This window comes from Anolis carolinensis, unplaced genomic scaffold, assembly GCF_035594765.1.
Source record: "Anolis carolinensis isolate JA03-04 unplaced genomic scaffold, rAnoCar3.1.pri scaffold_12, whole genome shotgun sequence".
In the NCBI taxonomy this organism is placed as follows: domain Eukaryota; kingdom Metazoa; phylum Chordata; class Lepidosauria; order Squamata; family Dactyloidae; genus Anolis; species Anolis carolinensis.
The window spans coordinates 16696117-16716917 of record NW_026943823.1 but is presented as its reverse complement, the minus strand read 5'-3'; the positions used below and the strand labels follow the sequence as shown (position 1 = coordinate 16716917).

At 41.9% G+C, this 20801-nt stretch overlaps 2 protein-coding genes across 2 annotated transcripts; one reads left to right on the top strand and one right to left on the bottom strand.

Moving 5' to 3' along the window:
- Nucleotides 1-1137: 1137 nt before the first annotated feature.
- agtr2 (angiotensin II receptor type 2) lies at nt 1138-6608 on the bottom strand. Its single transcript, XM_003226711.4, has 2 exons — nt 5516-6608; nt 1138-3939 (listed from the first exon to the last, which is right to left on the bottom strand). The coding sequence occupies exon 2, from the start codon at nt 3847-3849 to the stop codon at nt 2698-2700; it is 1152 nt and encodes a 383-aa protein (XP_003226759.2). The 5' UTR covers nt 3850-3939; nt 5516-6608; the 3' UTR covers nt 1138-2697.
- On the top strand, nt 5145-19499 carry LOC103280478 (nyctalopin). Its single transcript, XM_062964016.1, has 5 exons — nt 5145-5148; nt 11525-11696; nt 14297-14519; nt 15939-16024; nt 16222-19499. The coding sequence occupies exons 1-5, from the start codon at nt 5145-5147 to the stop codon at nt 17618-17620; spliced, it is 1884 nt and encodes a 627-aa protein (XP_062820086.1). The 3' UTR covers nt 17621-19499.
- The last annotated feature ends 1302 nt before the right edge of the window (nt 19500-20801 follow it).

Below are 20801 nucleotides of genomic sequence, written 5' to 3'. Positions count from 1 at the left end.
CAAAATTGTAAATATTGTCCTTGCAGCTAGGAAGGGGTCGGTTTGTCCTTTCCCTTTCAGCGATGCTCATTGCTCAAGCGAGCATTTGTTCATTACGACAGAACAAAAATGAAACACAACACTTGATTTGGACAGAATATGAAATTTTCTGCATATAGATAGATAGTACTATATATACTCGAGTATAAGCCTAGTTTTTCAGCCCTCTTTTTAAGACTGAAAAAGTCCCCCTCGGCTTATATTCGGGTGAGAGTCCTGGCTGGGTTATATTTGGGTCAGCTTATACTCGAGAATATATGGTACATTTATTATTTTTCTCTATTATTATTGGTATTATGGTAGAGTCTCACTTATCCAACATAAACGGGCCAGAAGAACGTTGGATAAGCGAATATGTTGGATAATAAGGAGGGATTAAGGAAAAGCCTATTAAACATCAAATTAGGTTATGATTTTACAAATTAAGCACCAAAACATCATGTTATACAACAAATTTGACAGAAAAAGTAGTTAAATGCGCAGTAATGCTATGTAGTAATTACTGTATTTACGAATTTAGCACCAAAATATCACGATGTATTGAAAACATTGACTACAAAAATGCTTTGGATAATCCAGAACGTTGGATAAGTGAGTGTTGGATAAGTGAGACTCTACTGTATTTTATAATACAATATAATACTAATCATGCAATATAATAATATTAATTATATATTATATATTACATGTAATATTACAAATAATATTACAATATATTGATATAGTACAATATGGTAATTTATTGCAAGTATTGTGCTATGCTAATAATATAACATTGTATGTAAATTTAATTTGTAAGCCACTCTGACTACCCTTCGGGGTGAGAAAGGTGGGATATAAATGTATTAAAGAAATAAATAATAGACATTTGGGGACAAAAGGGGACTTTCATCAAGGATTACCCCTCTTATTTAGTGAGGCAAGGTCCTCATTTTTGCAACTCTCTGTGCAATCTTCCCATCTTCTGAAACTTTTGGGGAAAGAAATAGCAGAAGCAGCCAAAAAATCAAAACAAACTCCAAACCAACAAAGGAGGTTTTTGCAAGTGGATGACAACATTGTATGAAGCCCCCATAAAACCCAGGCAGTGGCCCAGAGTGTCTCCGAAATCACTTTATTTATATAACTTGGCCTGAAGTGAGTTGCCAGGAATTCTCCCATTGGGCTTTTGCCCCAGAAAAAGATTTTCAACACACCAAAAATAAAAGGGCATCCGTGGGCTGGCAAGCCTCCTGGTATGTCTTGTATCTCAGACTTTCCCCCTCAATGGCCATAAAAACAGAAAGCATCTGGGCTCATGATGTCCTTGCGATGTTTACTGAAGAGGGATTATTGCATCCCCGGTTATTTATTTTAAGATGCTGCAATGAAAATATACGAGGGCTCTTTCCAAAGAAAGAGTATTCCCCCCAGAAATGAAAAGCAGGGTTTTCGCTGAACAGTTTGTGCTTTGGTGAAATGGGGACAAACAGAAGAGGTACATAAGGCGCATCTACATTGTAGAACAAATGCAGTTTGACAACACTGGTGCAATATTATGGGATCCTGTGAGTTGTTAGATAAAGCACCAGCACTCTTAGTCAGAGAAGGCCAGCTATTTTGTAAATCTACAAATCTACAAATCTACAAATCCCATGTTTCCATAGTATTGAGTCACTACAACTCTGAGGTTTCCATAGCATTGAACCATGGCAGTTAAAGTGGTATTAACCTACATTCATTATACAGTGTACATGTACCCATAACAGAGAGACCAGAACATCCATAGAAGTGCCAAAACGTCTAATGAAATATTTCCATAGCTTGTTCAGGAAACTCATAATGGCTCGGTTTGAGGTCTTTCTTCCATGTTCGGCATCTACCAAAAACTCAATGGCACAATGGGTCAGTTTGAGATCTTTCCTCCATGTTTGGCATCTACCAAAGACTCAATGGCACAATGGGTCAGTTTGAGATCTTTCTTCCATGTTTGGCATCTACCAAAGACTCAATGGCACAATGGGTCAGTTTGAGATCTTTCCTCCATGTTTGGCATCTACCAAAGACTCAATGGCACAATGGCACATGTTTGGCATCTACCAAAGACTCAATAGCACAATGGGTCAGTTTGAGGTCTTTCCTCCATGTTTGGCATCTACCAAAGACTCAATGGCACAATGGGTCAGTTTGAGGTCCTTCCTCCATGTTTGGCATCTACCAAAGACTCAATGGCACAATGGGTCAGTTTGAGGTCCTTCCTCCATGTTTGGCATCTACCAAAGACTCAATGGCACAATGGGTCAGTTTGAGGTCCTTCCTCCATGTTTGGCATTTACCAAAGACTCAATGGCACAATGGGTCAATTTGAGGTCTTTCCTCCATGTTTGGCATCTACCAAAGACTCAATGGCACAATGGCACATGTTTGGCATCTATCAAAGACTCAATGGCACAATGGGTCAGTTTGAGGTCCTTCCTCCATGTTTGGCATCTACCAAAGACTCAATGGCACAATGGGTCAATTTGAGGACTTTCTGTTCAGCATCTACCAAAGACTCAATGGCACAATGGGTCAGTTTGAGGACTTTCCGTTCAGCATCTACCAAGCACTCAATGGCACAATAGGTCAATTTGAGGTCTTTCTGTTCAGCATCTACCAAAGACTCAATGGCACAATGGGTCAGTTTGAAGCCTTTCCTCCATGTTTGGCATCTACCAAAGACTCAACGGCGTCTCCTCCATGTTCGGCATCCACCAAAGAGTCAACAGTTTTGACTGAGTTGATTTTGCCGGCACGAAAAATATCCCGATTGCTATTAAACTGGTAGAGGCTCAGCTTCAGCAGATGTTGGAGCCTGTCCTGGAACTGCCTTCCGATGAAGTAGTACAACAAAGGGTTGATGCAGCTGTTGGTGAAGCCCATCAAGAGGCCGAAAGGCAAAGCGGCGTCAATAGCGGAGGTGACCTGGCAGTCGCTGATCACCTCCATCCAAAACAAGGCATCCAGAAAGGTCAAGATGTGGAAGGGGAGCCAGCAGATCAAGAAGGCCACCACCACCGCAGCCACCAGCTTCAAGACGTGGTCCCTCATCTGCTTGGTCTTCCTGAACCCCCTGGCCTTCATCAAATGGATCCTGATGGAAACATAGCACACAGTGATAACAGAGAGTGGGATGAGGAACCCCAATGTGTTCTTCACCAAGGCAGTCCCGGCTGACCATTTCGAGTACTTCTCCAATGGATAGGCCATGATGCAAGCGGTTACATCCAACTCTGGGATATACTTGGTGTTCCTGAAGTAGAAGGTGGGCAAGGAAGCCAAAGCAGCTAATCCCCACACTGTGAAGGCCACAACTGACGCCTTCCTCGGAGTTCCTTGTTGGGACCTGAAGGGGTGAACAATGGCCTTGTAGCGGTTGCCGCTCATGCAGGTGATGAAGAAGATGCTGGCAAACATGGTTAAGGAGAGGAGCGAGCCGGAGATCTTGCACATCGCCGAGCCGAAGAGCCAGTTGTACCCATAGGCGTAGTAAGCGGCCCAGAAGGGGACAGTGACCAAGGTGAGGAGATCGGCCACCGCCAAGTTGACAATGTAGATGTTGGCTACCGTCTTTGGCCTCCGTTGCCAACACAACACCGCAACAACGATGCTGTTGCCCACCAGTCCCAGGATGAAGATGAAGCAGTAGAGCGTTGGGATGACCACAAACTGGTAGTTGGAGCGGAGGACCGGACAAGGAGAGGACAAGTTGGAGGCATTCGTCGAGGTTGAGAAGAGGTCATGTGGCGTCTCTTCCCTGGAGAGGGTCATGGAGTCATTGTTGGAATCCATAATGGAATCCAATGAAGAAATGTGGATTGTGGTGAACTCACAGGCATGGGATAGTTTTGCTTTGTTGCCAAATGCTAAGGCTTTGTTGTCCTGAAAGAGAGAAAACAAATAAGCCGCGGGTTGCATATTTGTGCTCTGCGATTGTCAAAGTTTGTTAAAAAATTTACTTTTTTGGCTGTCATATCCAACCATCCCAAACAGCATGGCCAGAACCCATTGTAACTGGGGACTGTGGAGGTTGTAGCCCCAAAAAGTAAGTTACCAAAGCTCACATAATCATAAAGAATGTGATTGTTTATCACAGGAGCTCGGAGTCTCTGATTTGCGTTTCGTTTATGAGAGAAAAGGACGATGATGATGATGATGATGATGATGATGATGATGATGATAATTCAATCTAATAACCAAGCATTAAATAACAAGGAGTGCTCACCTAAAGGTTACAATGATTTTGTCAAAAATCATTCTAATTGTTGAATGACTTTGAAACCAAACTTCCCGTATAGTATTATTATCATTATTATTATTATTATTATTATTATTATTATTATTATTATTATTATTATTATTATTATCATTATTATTATTATATTATTATCATTATTAATTATATTAATAATAAATAATTATTATTAATAATAATAATTAATAATAATAATAGTATTGCAATACTATAAGTAATATACTATAACCTCCCTTATAGAATTAATAAGGAACCTACTTTTTTAATCATGTCAGAAGCGAATTGAGAACATACTGCAAGTTGCTTCTGGTGTGAGAGAATTGGCCGTCTACAGAGATGTTGCCCAGGAGATGCCTGGATGTGTTACCATCCTGCTGTGAGGCTTCTCTCATGTTCCCACAAGCTAGGGCTCACAGACGGGAGCTCACCCCGCCTCACAGATTTGAATCGCTAACCTTCAGGTCAGCAGTTCAGCCGGGACAAGGGTTTAACCCATTGCACCACCGTGGCTCCATAGGAATAATAATAATAATAATAATAATAATAATAATAATAATAATAATAATCTTATACCCCGCCCCATTTCCCCGAAGGGACTCGGGGCGGCTTACATGGGGCCAAGCCCGAACAGAACAATAAAAACAAAACAATAAAACCAATATAACCAATAGGAATCTACTGAAATATTTTTTGTGACTCTGGATTAATATTACGATTAAGATTCTTCCAAAACCTTGTCTCTATTAAAGCAATTTAAGTCCCAATCTTAAATTGATGAGCCTTAATTCATTATATGTTGGGTCAATCAATAAGAGTTCAAATTTACTAGCAAATGAGTAAGAAAAAATTAAATTTTAGCTCTCGTGTATCCAAGATCAAAGAGAGGTTGAATTTAGGGAATTTACTAGCAAATTACCAAGGGTTTAACTTCAGCTTTGAAACTGCTCCGTTAGAGAGAAATCTTCAAATTAGTACCACTGGTTTCTTTTCGAGGTTCAATGTAAGTAGATATCTATGTTTTAAAAATAAAAACTAATTGCAAAATGAAGTAAACCGCTCATTAAATCTCTGATACGATCCAGATGTTGCCAAACGCTGCTGCGAGTGGCAGTTTCACATCAAACCATGCTCTCCTTGGAAAGAAGCACAATTTTCACTGCAAATAAATACTCCAAAGCTCAAAGAGGAAAAGTGGCTGTTTACCTTGGATAGGTCTGAAAGCTAGTGGGTTTCGGTCCGCATTGGGTCCAACACTGATCTCCGAAACACAGGCTCTCTGGGCTGCTTCCTTCAAGGAGAACCAAGTGTCTTCTTTTGACAAAGTTGGGAATGCAACTCTGACTGCAAAGAGAGACACAGAAAGGGAGGGGATTTCATATTTGTGGCAGCCAAAAATGCCCTCGCCCCTCTGAGCGAGCATAAGTTATGCTCATGCATCCATCCGTTGCCGGCCAAGTTTGCAGCTTTTGGGAGGCAGAGCTCAGGGAGTTGTGACATTCCTTTTCCTTCATAGCCAATGGGAGAGGAAAGCCCAGAAATTGAAGCTTAACCAAGTAGAGTTGATTGGAAAGAAAAACAGTTTGCATCTTCCAGCTCCCTTTTGGCACCGGTTTTCAGTATTTCTCCCCGCCACCACCTCATTTTTTGATTTGGTCTACACTGGCAAATAATGCAACTTGGAACTGCATTATATGGTCAATGGAGACCCACACAATGCGGTTTGAATGGCATTGAGCTGTCTTTGTATGGTCTACACCAGGGGTCCTCAAACTTTTTAAGTGGAGGGCCGATTCATGGTCCCTCAGATTGTTGAGGGGCCGAATTATCATTTGAAAAAAAACCCGAACAAATTCCTATGCTCACTGCATATGTCTTATTTGTAGTGCAAAAAACAAACAAACAAAAAAAAACCAACAACAATAATTTATTTATTTATTTATTTGCTACATTTATACCCCACCTTCTCTCACCCCGAAGGGGACTCAGAGCGACTTACAAGTTGTATGTACATACAATATATTATATTATTAGCATAGCACAATATTAGCATTATATATTACTATATTGTACTATACCATTATACCGTAATATTATTAGTAATATTACATTTAATATATAATATATAATTAATATTATTATATTATACAATATTATTATATTGTATTATTATTATTAGCCGCCCTGAGTCCCCTATTGGGTGAGAAGGGCGGGGTAGAAATACTGTAATAAATAAATAAATAAATATTATATTGTATTACATTATAATATTTATTATCAATATTATATGTATACACAATATATTATATTATTACCATATCATTCATTTACAATATTTCATTTACAATATTGGTAAATGAAAAAACAATACAATATTTAAAAATAAAAATAATCTTAACCAACATACTGTGAACTTATCAGGATTTCAGTGGGAATTGTGGGCCTGCTTCTGGCCAATGAGATAATCAAATAGGATTGTTGTTGTTGTGCCTTCAAGTCATTTCAGACTTTGGGCAAGCCTAAGTCTAAAACTGAGGGTGGGGGCCAGGTAAATGGCCTTGGAGGGCCGCATCCGGCCCCCGGGCCTTAGTTTGGGGACCCCTGGTCTACACTGACCATACAATGCAGTTCGGAAGTGAATGACTGTATATACTCGAGTATAAGCCTAGTTTTTCAGCCCTTTTTTTAAGACTGAAAAAGCCCCCCTCGGCTTATACTCGGGTGAGGGTCCTGGTTGGCTTGTATTTGGGTCAGCTTATACTCGAGAATATAAGGTACATTTATTATTTTTCTCTATTATTATTGATATTATTACATTTATTATTTTTCTCTATTATTGTTGCTACTATAACATTTATTTTACTCTATTTTTATTATTATTAATACATTTATTATTTCCCCCTGATCTTATTATTATTATTGCATTTATTATTTTACTCTATTTATTATTACAGTAGAGTCTCACTTATCCAACACTCGCTTATCCAACGTTCTGGATTATCCAACGCATTTTTGTAGTCAATGTTTTCAATATATTATGATATTTTGGTGCTAAATTCATAAATACAGTAATTACCACATAGAATTACTGCGTATTGAACTACTTTTTCTGTCAAATTTGTTGTATAACATGATGTTCTGGTGCTTACTTTGTAAAATCATAGCCTAATTTGATGTTTAATAGGCTTTTCCTTAATCTCTCCTTATTATCCAACATATTCGCTTATCCAACGTTCTGTCGGCCCGTTTACGTTGGATAAGTGAGACTCTACTGTACATGTATTATATTACTCTATTATTATTAAAAGGATACATAAGCACATTTACATTGAAGAAGATGAGAATAATTATTTGATCAGAGTTGGACAGTCTTATCTTGAATTAGAGCTTTATGTAAATATTCAAAAACATTTAACCTACTGATGCCTCAATTAATGTAATTTTATTGGTATCTATTTTTATTTCTGAAATTTACCACCCTCGGCTTATACTGGAGTCAATGTTTTCCCACTTTTTGTGGTAAAATCAGGTGCCTCGGCTTATATTCGGGTCGGCTTATACTCGAGTATATACGGTATATTGCAATGTAAAAGGTAAAGCTAAAGGTTTCCCCTTACATTAAGTCCAGTCATGTCTGACTCCGGGGGTTGGTGCTCATCTCCATTTCTAAGCCGAAGAGCCGGCGTTGTCCGTAGACACCTCCAAGGTCATGTGGCCATAGGCATGACTGCATGGAGCGCTGTTAACTTCCCTCCGGAGCGGTACCTATTGATCTACTCACATTTGCAAGTTTTCGAACTGCTAGGTTGGCAGAAGCTGGAGCAATAGCGGGCACTCACTCCACTCCCGGGTTTTGAACCTGGGACCTTTCGGTCTGCAAGTTCAGCAGCTCAGTGCTTTAACACACTGCGCCACTGGGGCTCCCAATGAAATGTAGATCCAGCTAAAGTCTAATAATGGTGCATCTGTATTGCAGAATTGGAGCTCCCAGTGGCGCAGTGGGTTAAACCCTTGTGCAGCAGGACTGATGACTGGAAGATTGGGTTGCTGATCTGAAGCTTCCCAGTTTATATTATTTATTTTATTTATTTATTAAACTTGTATACCACTACTCCCAGTTTGGCTCGGAGCGGTTTACAGAAATAGATTAAAACAATACACTTAGCTTTAAAATAACAATAAAAACAATAAAAACAACAATAAAAGCAACAATAAAAACAGACATAGGCCCAAGTTTTTCACCCATTGAAAGCTTGTCAGAAGAGCAAGGTTTTTCAGGCTTTCCGAAAGGCAAGTAGGTCTCGGTTTGAATCCAACCTGGGGAGAGTGCGGATGAGCTCCCTCTGTCAGCTCCAGCTCCATGTGGGGACATGAGAGAAGCCCCCCACAAGGATGGTAAAAACATCAAAACATCCGGGCAATGTCCCCTGGGCAACGTCCTTGCAGATGGCCAGTTCTCTCACATCTGAAGCAACTTGCACTTTCTCAAGTCACTCCTATCACAAGAAAAAAAAACTTGTAGAATTAATTCAATTTGATATCAGCTCAACCGCCATGGCTCAATGCTATGGAATCCTAGGAGTTATAGTTTGGAGAAGCATCAGTACTCTTTGATAAGGTAAACTACAATTCCCATAACTTTGAGCTATGGAATCAAAGTGGTGTTAAACTGAGTTAATTCTACAGTGTAGCAGCACCATCAAGATTTTATAGGATTTTGGCTTCATGGTGCTATAATTCTGTAGCATAAAAAAGGCCAAGGACTATATGGTCTGGATATATTGTCCATAAGGTTTTTTTTTTTAATCGTGTCAGAATTGAGGCAAGTCGCTTCTGGTGTGAGAGAATCGGCCATCTCCAAGGGGATGCCCGGATGTGTTCCAGGGGGCTTCTCTCATGTCCTTGCATGAGCTAGGGCTGACAGATGGGAGCTCACCTTGTCTTGTGGATTCAAATCACCAACCTTCAAGTCAGCAGTTTAGCCGGCACAATAGGTTACATTGCGCCACTGTGGCTCCTCATCCATAAGGGTGAAGTCAACATTAAGGATTCAAGGAGATAAATTGTTGGAAACCTATGATCGAATACTTGCAAGAAGAGAAAATTAACTGTTGTATAAAGTTTGAGTAAGGAAATTCCAGGGGTTAACAACATAAAATAAAGGTAGTTAAATATGTGTAACTACAAAACTAAAAGACAGGAAAAATAAAACAAAAGGACCATATCCAGAGCTCTGGAAGTAACAAGGACATTAAAGCAACTGTATACATGTATATCCCAAGCTGTTGTTGTGGGTCTTTTTGTTTCTGTTTCTGTTTTTGTTTTTTTGTTTTTTTTCTGTTGTTTCAATATTGTCATTCACCTTTTATGTCAATGTTTCCCTTTTATGTTGAAGTTACCTACCCTTTCTTCCCCCTCCCCCCAATACCCTGACTTCATGTATGTTTTTTATTATATGGTGAAAAAGAGAATTATTATTGTAACAAGAAATGTGCGAGTTGCTTACAAACTGCATAATAAAAATATATACCAAAAAATGAGATAAATTGGAATTAAAATATGCAATGCATCTGTAAAGAAGTGTGTTTTTATTTTGATTTATAGATGTCATGTTTGTTTAATTTCATTTTAAAAGTCATGTTTGGCTATGTTTAAAAGGGTAAGTATTAGTTACCAGTGTGAGGGGGATGGTAGCCAGCTCAGCATTCTGAGGCAGGTTACCATAGCAACGAGGGCGGAGCCAACCGCCGTTTGAAGGAAAAGGAGGGAATGTTTTAAAAAACAGTTTAGTCTGTGATCTGAGAGTCACAGGAAATAGACTGGTTCCAGGTTAAGGGAAACCAGGGAAGTTCAAATTTTAGTCTGTGATTTTTAGTCACAGGGAAGACACTGGTTCCAAGTTAGGGAAACCAGGGGAACTCAGATCTCTGGTGGTGTTAAATTAAGCAAGTTAGGTGACTTGTTTAGATTTATTTGTAGAGTCTGAGTAGGAAGGGAAAGCAATCCCAGTTGGATCCAAAGTGATCAGTTAATAGCTTTGCAACGATTATCTAAGTGTCTTTAAAAAAGTTACTGCAACCACCAAGCTCTGTGACTGAAATAAACTTGTTTTTGTTCTTCAATATCCAAGTCTCTGTCACCTATATTCAAAATTAAGTAACGCTACCATCTAAAGTGAATAAGAATAAAGAAAATAAATTCCCCTCTGCCTGACATCTCCACAATTGGTGGCCGCGGTTAGATAAAACATATTTATATTGGTGGCAGCGGATATAGTTAAATATATAATAATACTAGCTGTGCCCGGCCACGCGTTGCTGTGGCATTGTCTGGTGGTGTTGGTGAGAAATTGTTGAGGTAGTGGTGGTATTGAATGTCTGTTGTATGGTTGTCTTTATGTTTAGCATGCATTTGGTTGTTTATGTACTGTGAAAGTGGTGAGGATAGAGGACACTGTTTATGTTGGATTAGTGAGACTCTACTGTATATTTGTAATCTTATATTAGCTACCTAGAACTGCCCCTTCTACACAGCTGTATAAAATGCACACTGAAGTGAATTATCTGGCAGTGTGGACTCAAGATAATCCAGTTCAAAGCAGATAATATAAGATTCTAAATGGGTAATATAGCTGTGTGGAATGGCCTTGAGACTACACTGCCATATAATCCAGTTAAAATCAGATAATTTGTATCTTATAGGCAGTGTAGAAGAGGCCTGAGGCCTAACTGTGCCTGTCCCCTGGACTGAGTAGGTTGCTAGGAGACCAAGTGGGCGGAGCTTAGCCCTCTAACTGGCAGCAATTGGATAAAAACAATTATTCCTTTCCCTCTAATTAGGACTTTATTTTTCTTTTCATTTTGTTGTATCAACCTAGAGCCATGGATGATGGGTTGTGTTGTCAAATTTTGAGGTTGGGGGGCCTGTAGTTTTGTTGTTTTGTCCGCTGCCCTGATGCCATCACTCTTTTATATATATAGATAGATAATTAATAAAAAGATTCCTCCTCTAACCCACATCTCCACAATTGGTGGCAGCGGTGGGATATAAAGATTCCTCCCTACCACATCATTACAGCATCTGATAAAGAATTAGAATATATTATGCATCCGACATAACTGCGGTTGAGAAAAAGAAGACAGTTTGGAGGAATGGCTGAGGTTTCTCTGATCGTTTTAAAATGGCGGCATTAATTTTCCTTGCATTGCTTGAAAGGAAAACCTGTGGAGGTTTTCTGCGGGAAAGGAGGCAAAAATGTGGGAAGTTTTCCTGGAACGGTGCACAAAGCTCAGAAGGATAATCGCAAGAAGAAGGAGATCGTTCAGCTTAAGAGTGATCCCAAGCATCATGTACTGATAATCAAGGGCAAGATTAGAGGCCAGAGATGGTCAGCATTAGCCTAAGGTCATCCCAGGTTGTGGATCTCTATGGAAGGGGTTTCCATACAGACATGGATGGGATTTATCTCCATTCCTGGTGGGATGAAAAACTACTGGAGGAGTTAATGCCCTTCAATTTCACGTGCCAATCAAAAGTAACCTTTATAGGTCCTCTAGTGCAATTCTATGTTATGCCTTCCCTGGACCTTGACCATTGGGTCCCAGTGGAAGACCTAGAAAAGCTAGAAGAATAGCTTCTGTAGGCATTTTCTGGGTCTTCCAGCACAATTCTGCGGCATGCCTCCCCATAGAGTTGCACTAGATGACCTAGTAAAAGGTAAAGGTTTCCCCTGACGTTAAGTCCAGTCATGTCTGTGGGGGTTGGTGCTCATCTCCATTTCTAAGCCAAAGAGCCGGCATTGTTCGTAGACACCTCCAGGTCATGTGGCCGGCATGACTGCATGGAGCGCTGTTACCTTCCTGCCGGAGCAGTACCTATTGATCTACTCACATTGGCATGTTTTCAAACTGCTAGTTTGGCAGAAGCTGGAGCTAACAGCGGCCACTCCCTCCGCTCCTGGGATTTGAACCTAGGACCTTTCAGTCTGCAAGTTCAGCAGCTCAGTGCTTTAACACACTTCGCCACCGGGGCTCCTAGATGACCTAGAAATGCTATAATATTGACCTCTTTAGGCATTTTAGGCATTTTTAGGCACAAGTCCTTTGTTTAAAACTGCTATCAAGGTCCTATAAATATTTCTATATGTTTGTATTGAATCATGTCAGTCTTTAGAGTGCAGACTCTGCTGACATCCACTTTGGCCAAGGTGAATAAAAACCTCTGTTCTTTGCCTTCATTCTGCCTGTGTCTTATTCGGACATTTGAGAGCTTAACATACCGGGCTCCAAACCCGTGGTTCTTGCGGAGCTGAAAACACTCAATGCTTTGCTAGAAGAAATGTGGGTTATACGAGGGCTATCCAGAAAGTAGATAACGTTTTGGAATTAAAAATGAACAAAGTATGGGAGAAAACATTTACCATATGCAGTTGAAAGCCAGACCCAAATACTGTTAATGTGGGATTTGTGTATTGATAGTGTTTAAATGCAATTTGTGTCTTGGTTTGTATTGCATACTGATTGCATCATCCAGAGTGTACTATAGTCTGTAAAGGGTTAATTACTGAGAAGCTGTGATGACCTTGATGTGTGGCTGGAACTGGGGAGTGTCCAGACACAAGTGTGTATGCATTACTGATTGCATCAGTTCAGTTCTGTTCTGATGTCTGCCTAGAGTGAGAGTCCTGTGTCTGTGTTCGTCTGCAAGCCTGTTTGTCTTGTACAGTAAAACTTTGTATATAGTTTTACCAACGTCTCTGGGTGTCTCTTCGTTCTGCGTTCCACTGACTCCATCTACTGCTGCGCTGCAAATTACTCTGATAAATACCACTTCTCAACATAGTCCCCATTGAAATCTAGGCACTTCTCATAGCGATAAAAGAGTTTGGAAAGTCCTTCCCCACCAAACTTTGCCGCTTGGCTTGCTTCCTCAACCAGGCAGGCATCCCTTCCTGCAGCTGCGCATGTGCATGCGCTGAGCTTTCCCCCACGCTCGTCCTGGATCGCTCTTCTAAGGTTTTGCAAGAAGCACACCTTTCCTGTCCCAAAAAACAGTCGCCATAACCCTTCTTGCAAGCATTTGCAAAACAGAAGAGTGATCCAGGATGAGCGTGGGGAAAAGTTGAGCGCATGTACATGCGCGGCTGCCTGGTTGAGGATGCAAGCCAAGCGGCAAAGTTTGGTGGGGAAGGACTTTCCAAACTCTTTTATCGCTATGAGAAGTTCCTAGATTCCAATGGGGACTATGTTGAGAAGTGGTATTTGAGTCTGGCTTTCAACTGCATGTGGTAAATGTTTTCTCCTATACTTTGTTCATTTTTAATTCCAAAAAGTAATCTACTTTCTGGATAGCCCTCGTACATTGAACAAACAAATGATAGCCAGTTCCTTTTTAAAATTAAGATTCAAATCCTGGGGAAAGGCAACTCAGCTTGTGCTGAAAACTGATCCGGCCTCGTGCCCATAATGTTTATTCTAAGGGAGGCCCTGAGAGGGTTATTGAGCTTCCAGACTCAACAGACTTTCTTCACACATTCGCCTTCCAAGTGGACCGAGGGGAAATGTTTTTCAGACACAGTCATCCTCTGTTCCTTTCACCCACTTTCTCAGTCTCCCTGTTGTATGTGTCTGCCTTCAAGTTGTCCATCGACCCTATTATTCAGGCCCTGTTATTCATTGGTAGTCTCCCATCTAGATCCTAACCAGGGCTAGCCCTGCTTGGCTTCCAAGGCCAGGCAGGTTATTTTGGGCTCCCATTTCCATTGCCTAAGAAATAGTGAAAACCAACTAACAAGATGTTAGACCTTTCTTATCTAAGGCCAACCGCTGTTCTATTTCTCCACTCTCCTACACAATAAAAAGGGGGAAGAGAATAATTTTTAAAAGAAGGGATCCTGGCATTTTTGTGATAATGTTTATTTTTATCAGCATGTTTTGAAGATTGGCATGGAAATGCATTGCAGAGGTAACATATCCACTAAAAATCCAGGAATGTTACCCATGTCAATATGGGGCTCCCACCCAATTTCCAAACAACCTTTTTAAAGGGTTGTTGTATGTTTACCAGGCTGTATGATCATGTTTCAGAAGTATTCTCTCCTGATGTTTTGCTCACATCTATGACAGGCATCCTTAGAGGTTGTGAGGTATATGGAGAAACTAGGCAATATAAACTAAGGTTTATATTTCTGTGGAACGTCCAGGGTGAGAGAAGAACTCTTGTCAGTTGGACAAGAGTTCTTTTTTAAAGGAGGAAAGAAGGGGGAGGGAAGAAGAAAAAGAAGAAGAAGAAGAAGAAGAAGAAGAAGAAGAACAACAACAACAACAACAACAACAACAACAACAACAACAACAACAACAGAAATGCGGCACACCTTAAACACCTCCTTCTTCCTCCTTTTTATACTGCGAGACTTAAGGGTGCATCTACACTGTGAAATTGATGTCGTTGAATCCTATTTGAACTGCCATGGCTCAAGTCTCTGGGATCCCGGAGATTTGTAGTTTTGCAAGGTCTTGAGCCTTCCTTTACCAAGCCTGCTGGTACCTGCTCGAACCTCAGCTTTCATAATTCCATAGCATTGAGTCATGGCAGTTAAAATGGTGCCAAACTGCATGAATTCTACAGTGAAGACATCCCCTCCCTTCGTCGTAGCAAACAAAATTTTTTATATCTCGGCCTTATCTAGAATTGACCAATGGCTTCCACAAGGTCTTCCACCAAGGTCTTCCTCACCTTCCACACCTACTTTGGCACAAGTGATACCAATGACCTCACTTGTTTACTCTGAGCTTTCTTCTCTCTCTGGAACTTCTTGAAGAAAGGCACCATCTCACAGGAAGGGAGGAGTACAGGCCCTGTGTTGCACATATTACTTTGGTTCATACAAAGTGCTTATATTGTCCATATAAAGGCTATAGGAACCTCCGGTGGCATAGAGGATTAAAGCCTTGTAACTTGAAGGTTGGGTTGCTGACCTGAAGGCTGCCAGGTTCGAATCCCACCCAGGGAGAGCGCGGATGAGCTCCCTCTATCAGCTCCAGCTCCATGCAGGGACTTTCCTCCCACAAGGATGGTAAAAACATAAAAAAACATCTGGGTGTCCCCTGGGCAAAATCCTTGCAGACGGCCAATTCTCTCACACCAGAAGCGACTCAGGTTGCTCCTGATATGAAAAAAAAGCTATCTATCTATATAAAAGGATAATGAAATTTCGGCCTAGGACAAAACAACAAAACTACACATCCCAGAAACACTAAACTTGGCAGCACAACCCCTCGTCCATGCCTCTACGTTCATACAACAAAAAGCTCCAGCTACTCCAGAAAACAGCCAAGCTTTGAGACTGCAAGGCTATTCACTGCTATTCCACCTGGCCATACAACAACCCTGACTTAAATAAAGTTTTAAAAAACAATTGTTCTATTCACGGTTCTGCATTGTCGGAGGTGACAATTGGCATGGGACATTTCTTGTTGAGGGCCTTCAAAATGCTTCCAATTTATGGCAGTCCTAAGAGGACCGAAGGTGACCCTGTGATGGTGTTTTTGGGGGCTGAGTGTATATAACTCACTAAAGGTCACTTAATGGGTTTCTATGGCTGAGCAAGGATTTGAACCCTGATCTTTAGATACCTCCCTACTGCACCATTAAGCAGAACTGGAACAACACCGTCCATGAATTCCATAAGCCACAGCAACGCGGAGAAGCGGAGAAGTAGCCCATTCCAGACCAAACCTTTCTTTTCTCTTGCATTTGGTTACTAATGCCATTGCTGTCTCCTCTTTGCAAGGCATGTCATCCTTCCACCTGGTGCTTGGACACACTGAGCAGGGATTATTAGCCTTCATTTGACTAATTCCCTCATCCTCCGGCTTCCCCCACCCTGCTGCCTGGCCTGTGGCCGACTTAAGCTCTCTCGGTTTCATTGCACTCACCCGGCGCCTTGTCCTTTGCTGGTCTTCCTTTTTTGCCCGGTGCCATCATCCATGCTCTTTGCCCTATGCCAAGGCTATGCGTGTCTCCTTCCTCCTGCTCTTCCTCCTGCTCCTCCTCCTCTCTCTCTTGACCAGTCCTTTGGGGTCCGGCCGGGGCTCAAGCCGCCTGCCGTGCCCTCCCTCCTGCAAATGCTCCCCTGACGCCATCATTTCCTGCGACCGAGCCGGCCTCCGACACCTCCCGAGGGACATTGCAGCCTCCACCATTTCGCTCAACCTCTCCAACAACTTCCTCCGCCTCCTAACCGCCGACGCCTTCAGCAACCTGACTTACCTCAACAACCTTTGGTTGAGCCGCAACAACTTGACCTTCTTGTATCCCGGGGCGTTCAAATCCCTCTGCAACCTGAGGGTGCTCCACCTGAGCCAGAACTCAAGGCTGACCTACCTCCACGCCAACACCTTTGAAGGCCTCAAGAACCTCATCAGCTTGGACCTCTCCCACTGCAACCTCTTTGAAATCCATCCATTCGTCTTCTCCCACCTGCCGTCCTTGGAAGCCCTCGACTTAACCTCCAACAACATGCGCTACATCCCGGAGGCTTTCCGGAAACTGGTGCACCTGACAAAGCTCTCCCTGGAGAGGAACAACATCGAAGCCATCGGGACGGACTCCCTGAAAGACATGGTGGCCCTGAAGGACCTGAACCTGCGCAAGAACCGCATCTGGACCATCCAGAAGGATGCGTTCCTCCGACTGGACAGGTTGGGCGTGTTGAATTTAGGACACAACCGCCTCTCCGATTTTCCTAAGCAGCTCTTTGCTGGATTAACGCGGCTCAGGACCATGCACCTTGAGGCCAACCATCTCACTGGGATCAGCTGCCCCTTTGGCAGCCTACGCAGCCTGCGGAAGCTTTACCTCAACAACAACCACATCGCCTCCATCGCCGACTCGGCCTTCTCCGCCTTGAAGGAGCTGGACTTCCTCCACTTGAACCGCAACAACCTGAGTCGCCTCTCCAGCCATCTCTTTGCGGACCTCCCCAAGCTGAGGCGCATCTCTTTGTCCCACAACCCTTGGGAGTGTGACTGCTCCATGTTGTGGTTGGCCACCTGGATCCTCACCTACCAAGGGCTCATTGAGGGACTCCACTGTGCCAACGAGACCTCTCTGCTCAGCCTCCTCGACCGGGAGGCTTTCTTGAACTGTCCACCACCTCCAAAGTTCACGCGAGAAGATGGTTGTGATGGGGGACACCAAAACGGCGCATCCCATCTCCCTGCCCTTTCTCAGAAACTGGTCTATGCCCTGCTTCCCTGGTGGGGTTCATTTCCTTTCTCCTTCCTGCCATCCAATCTTATCTCATTGTGAGCACTTCAGTTTTGGGAAGATGCACCAAACAAAAAAGAGGTAAAAGTGGATTTCTTCTCTGTTAGCAACACACTCCGCTTGCTCCAACAAAACTGCCGTGCTCAATTAACCAGAAGTGCCATTCTTGCTGCAGGCAGGATAATAGGAGGCAAATTTCACTATTGTTAGACTGGGATAGAGATGGACAGGAGAGCTTAGGAGGGCAGTTCAGGAGGTCAGGGTTTGATGGAGGTTTTGCTAACTCTCTTATATTGATGCTTTTTACTATGAGTCTTTCAACATTATACATACAGTAGAGTCTCACTTATCCAAGCTTCGCTTATCCAAGCCTCTGGATAATCCAAGCCATTTTTGTAGTCAATGTTTTCAATACATCATGATATTTTGGTGCTAAATTCATAAATACAGTAATTACTACATAGCATTACTGTGTACTGAACTACTTTTTCTGTCAAATTTGTTGTATAACATGATGTTTTGGTGCTTAATTTGTAAAATCATACCCTAATTTGATGTTTAATAGGCTTTTCCTTAACCCCTCCTTATTATCCAAGATATTTGCTTATCCAAGCTTCTGCTAGCCTGTTTAGCTTGGATAAGTGAGACTCTACTGTAGTTAAGTTTGCTTCCAGGACCCAAAATCCATTGATCCTTAAGTCCCAATATTCTCATAAAGGTAAAGGTTTCCCCTTTGAGTTCTGTTTGTGGATTATAACTTTGAAAGACTTTGCAGAACTATCTTTTGAACTATTGTGGACATTATATTATGGACTACTGAATCTATTGACACTTTCCGCTGTTTACTTGCATACACACACACACACAAACATAGGTAAAGGTTTCCCTTGATGTTAAGTCCAGTCATGTCTGACTCTGGGGGTTGGTGCTCTTCTCCATTTCTAAGCCCAAGAGCCGGCTTTGTCCGTAGACACCTCCAAGGTCATGTGGCCGGCATGACTGCATGGAGCGCCCTTACCTTCCCGCCGGAGCGGTACTTATTGATCTACTCACATTGGCATGTTTTCGAACTGCTAGGTTGGCAGGAGCTGGAGCTAACAGTGGTCGCTCATGCCGTTCCCGGGATTTGAACCTGGGACCTTTTACTATGAGTCTTTCAACATTATACACAGTTAGGTTTGCTTCCAGGACCCCAAATCCATGGATTTTTAAGTCCCAATATTCTCATAAAAGTAAAGGTTTCCCCTTTGAGTTCTGTTTGTGGATTATCACTTTGAAAGACTTTGAAGAACTATCTTTTGAACTATTGTGGACATTATATTATGGACTACTGAATCTATTGACTTTTTCCGCTGTTTACTTACATACACACATACACACAAACATAGGTAAAGGTTTCCCTTGATGTTAAGTCAAGTCATGTCTGACTCTGGGGGTTGGTGCTCATCTCCATTTCTAAGCCCAAGAGCCGGCATTGTCCGTAGACACTCCAAGGTCATGTGGCCGGCTTGACTGCATGGAGCGCCCTTACCTTCCTGCCGGAGCGGTACCTATTGATCTACTCACATTTGGATGTTTTCGAACTTGCTAGGTTGGCAGAAAATATATTGTATATATATTGTATATACATATAATATTGGTAATAATATTATTATGTAATACAATATTATACTAATAATACAATATAATAATATTAATTTTATATTATATATTAAATTTAATATTACTAATAATATTACCATATAATGATATAGTACAATATAGTAATTGAATGCTTATATTGTGCTATACTAATAATATATTGTATGTACATTTGATTTGCAAGCTGCTCTGAGTCCCCTTCGGGGTGAGAAGGGATATAAATGTAATAAAAGGTAAAGGTTTCCCCTGACGTTAAGTCCAGTCATGATTGACTCTGGGGGTTGGTGCTCATCTCTATTTCTAAGCCGAAGAGCCTGCGTTGTCCGTAGACACCTCCAAGATCATGTGGCCATTGGCATGACTGCATGGAGCGCTGTTACCTTCACGCCGGAGCAGTACCTATTGATCTACTCACATTGGCATGTTTTCGAACTGCTAGGTTGGTTTGAGCTAATAGCAGGCGCTCACTCCGTTCCCCGGATTTGAACCTGCCGGGGCTGGGCTGTGGAGCAGGCTGGTGAGCAGCTGCTGCAATAAATCACTCTGACCACGAGGTCATGAGTTCGAGTCCAGCCCGTGGCGGGGTGAGCACCCATCAATTAAAAATAAAATATAGCCCCTGCTCATTACTGACCTAGCAACCCAAAAGATAGTTGCATCTATCAAGTAAGAAATAAGGTACCACTTATAAAAGTGGGGAGGCAAGTTTAACTAATTTACAACGTTGGAATGAGGAAGTGAGGAAGTGCCATCAGAGTGGATGAAGAAGCAGCTGCTCCCCCCTGTGGCCAGAATCGAACATCCCCTCAGGAGAAGATTAAATTGCCTCTGCGTCTGCCTCTGTCTCGGTTCTATGTGTATATGGGCATTGAATGTGTATAATGTGATCCGCCCTGAGTCCCCTTCGGGATGAGAAGGGCGGAATATAAATACTGCAAATAAATAAATAAACCTGGGACCTTTTGGGCTGCAAGTTCAGCAGCTCAGCGCTTTAACACATAAATAAATAAATAAATAATATTATAATGATATTGTATTACAATATAATATTATTATCAATATTATATGTATATACAATATATTATATTATTAGGTAAAGGTAAAGGTTTTCCCCTGATGTTAAGTCCAGTCATGTCTGACTCTGGGGGTTGGTGCTCATCTCTATTTCTAAGCCAAAAGCCGGCGTTATCCATAGACACCTCCAAGGTCATGTGGCCGGCATGACTACATGGAGCGCCGTTATATTATTAGTATAGCATAATAATAGTATTATATTGTTATATTGACACAGGTTGCCTCGGCACTATCAGAGGGTTTCGTGAGACCAGTCGCTCCCGTTGCAACGGTGTAGTAATGGTGAGGCTGCGGACCACATTTTAGTTCTTAGAGCCACTGGTGGTCCATGGACCACAGGTTGGGAGCCACTGGTGTAGATGCACTAGTAGATCTCTACTTGTGCTGGAGAGGAAAAGAACCAGACAACTGGGACTTCACTTGAAGTTTACCCAAAGCAAGGTTTCGAACCCACATCTCAGAACTCAAAAACATGACAGAGCTAGGTTTTGATAGAAATCAGATCCGC

Bases quoted from the DNA above. Each gene is read 5' to 3' on its own strand.
- agtr2 (XM_003226711.4), bottom strand. From the start codon at position 3,849: ATGGATTCCAACAATGACTCCATGACCCTCTCCAGGGAAGAGACGCCA.
- LOC103280478 (XM_062964016.1), top strand. The intron at 14,520-15,938 runs AGAACTCTTGTC...CCTGATCTTTAG, and splicing joins GGAACGTCCAGGGTGAGAGA to ATACCTCCCTACTGCACCAT. The intron at 16,025-16,221 runs GTAGCCCATTCC...GGCCGACTTAAG, and splicing joins CAACGCGGAGAAGCGGAGAA to CTCTCTCGGTTTCATTGCAC.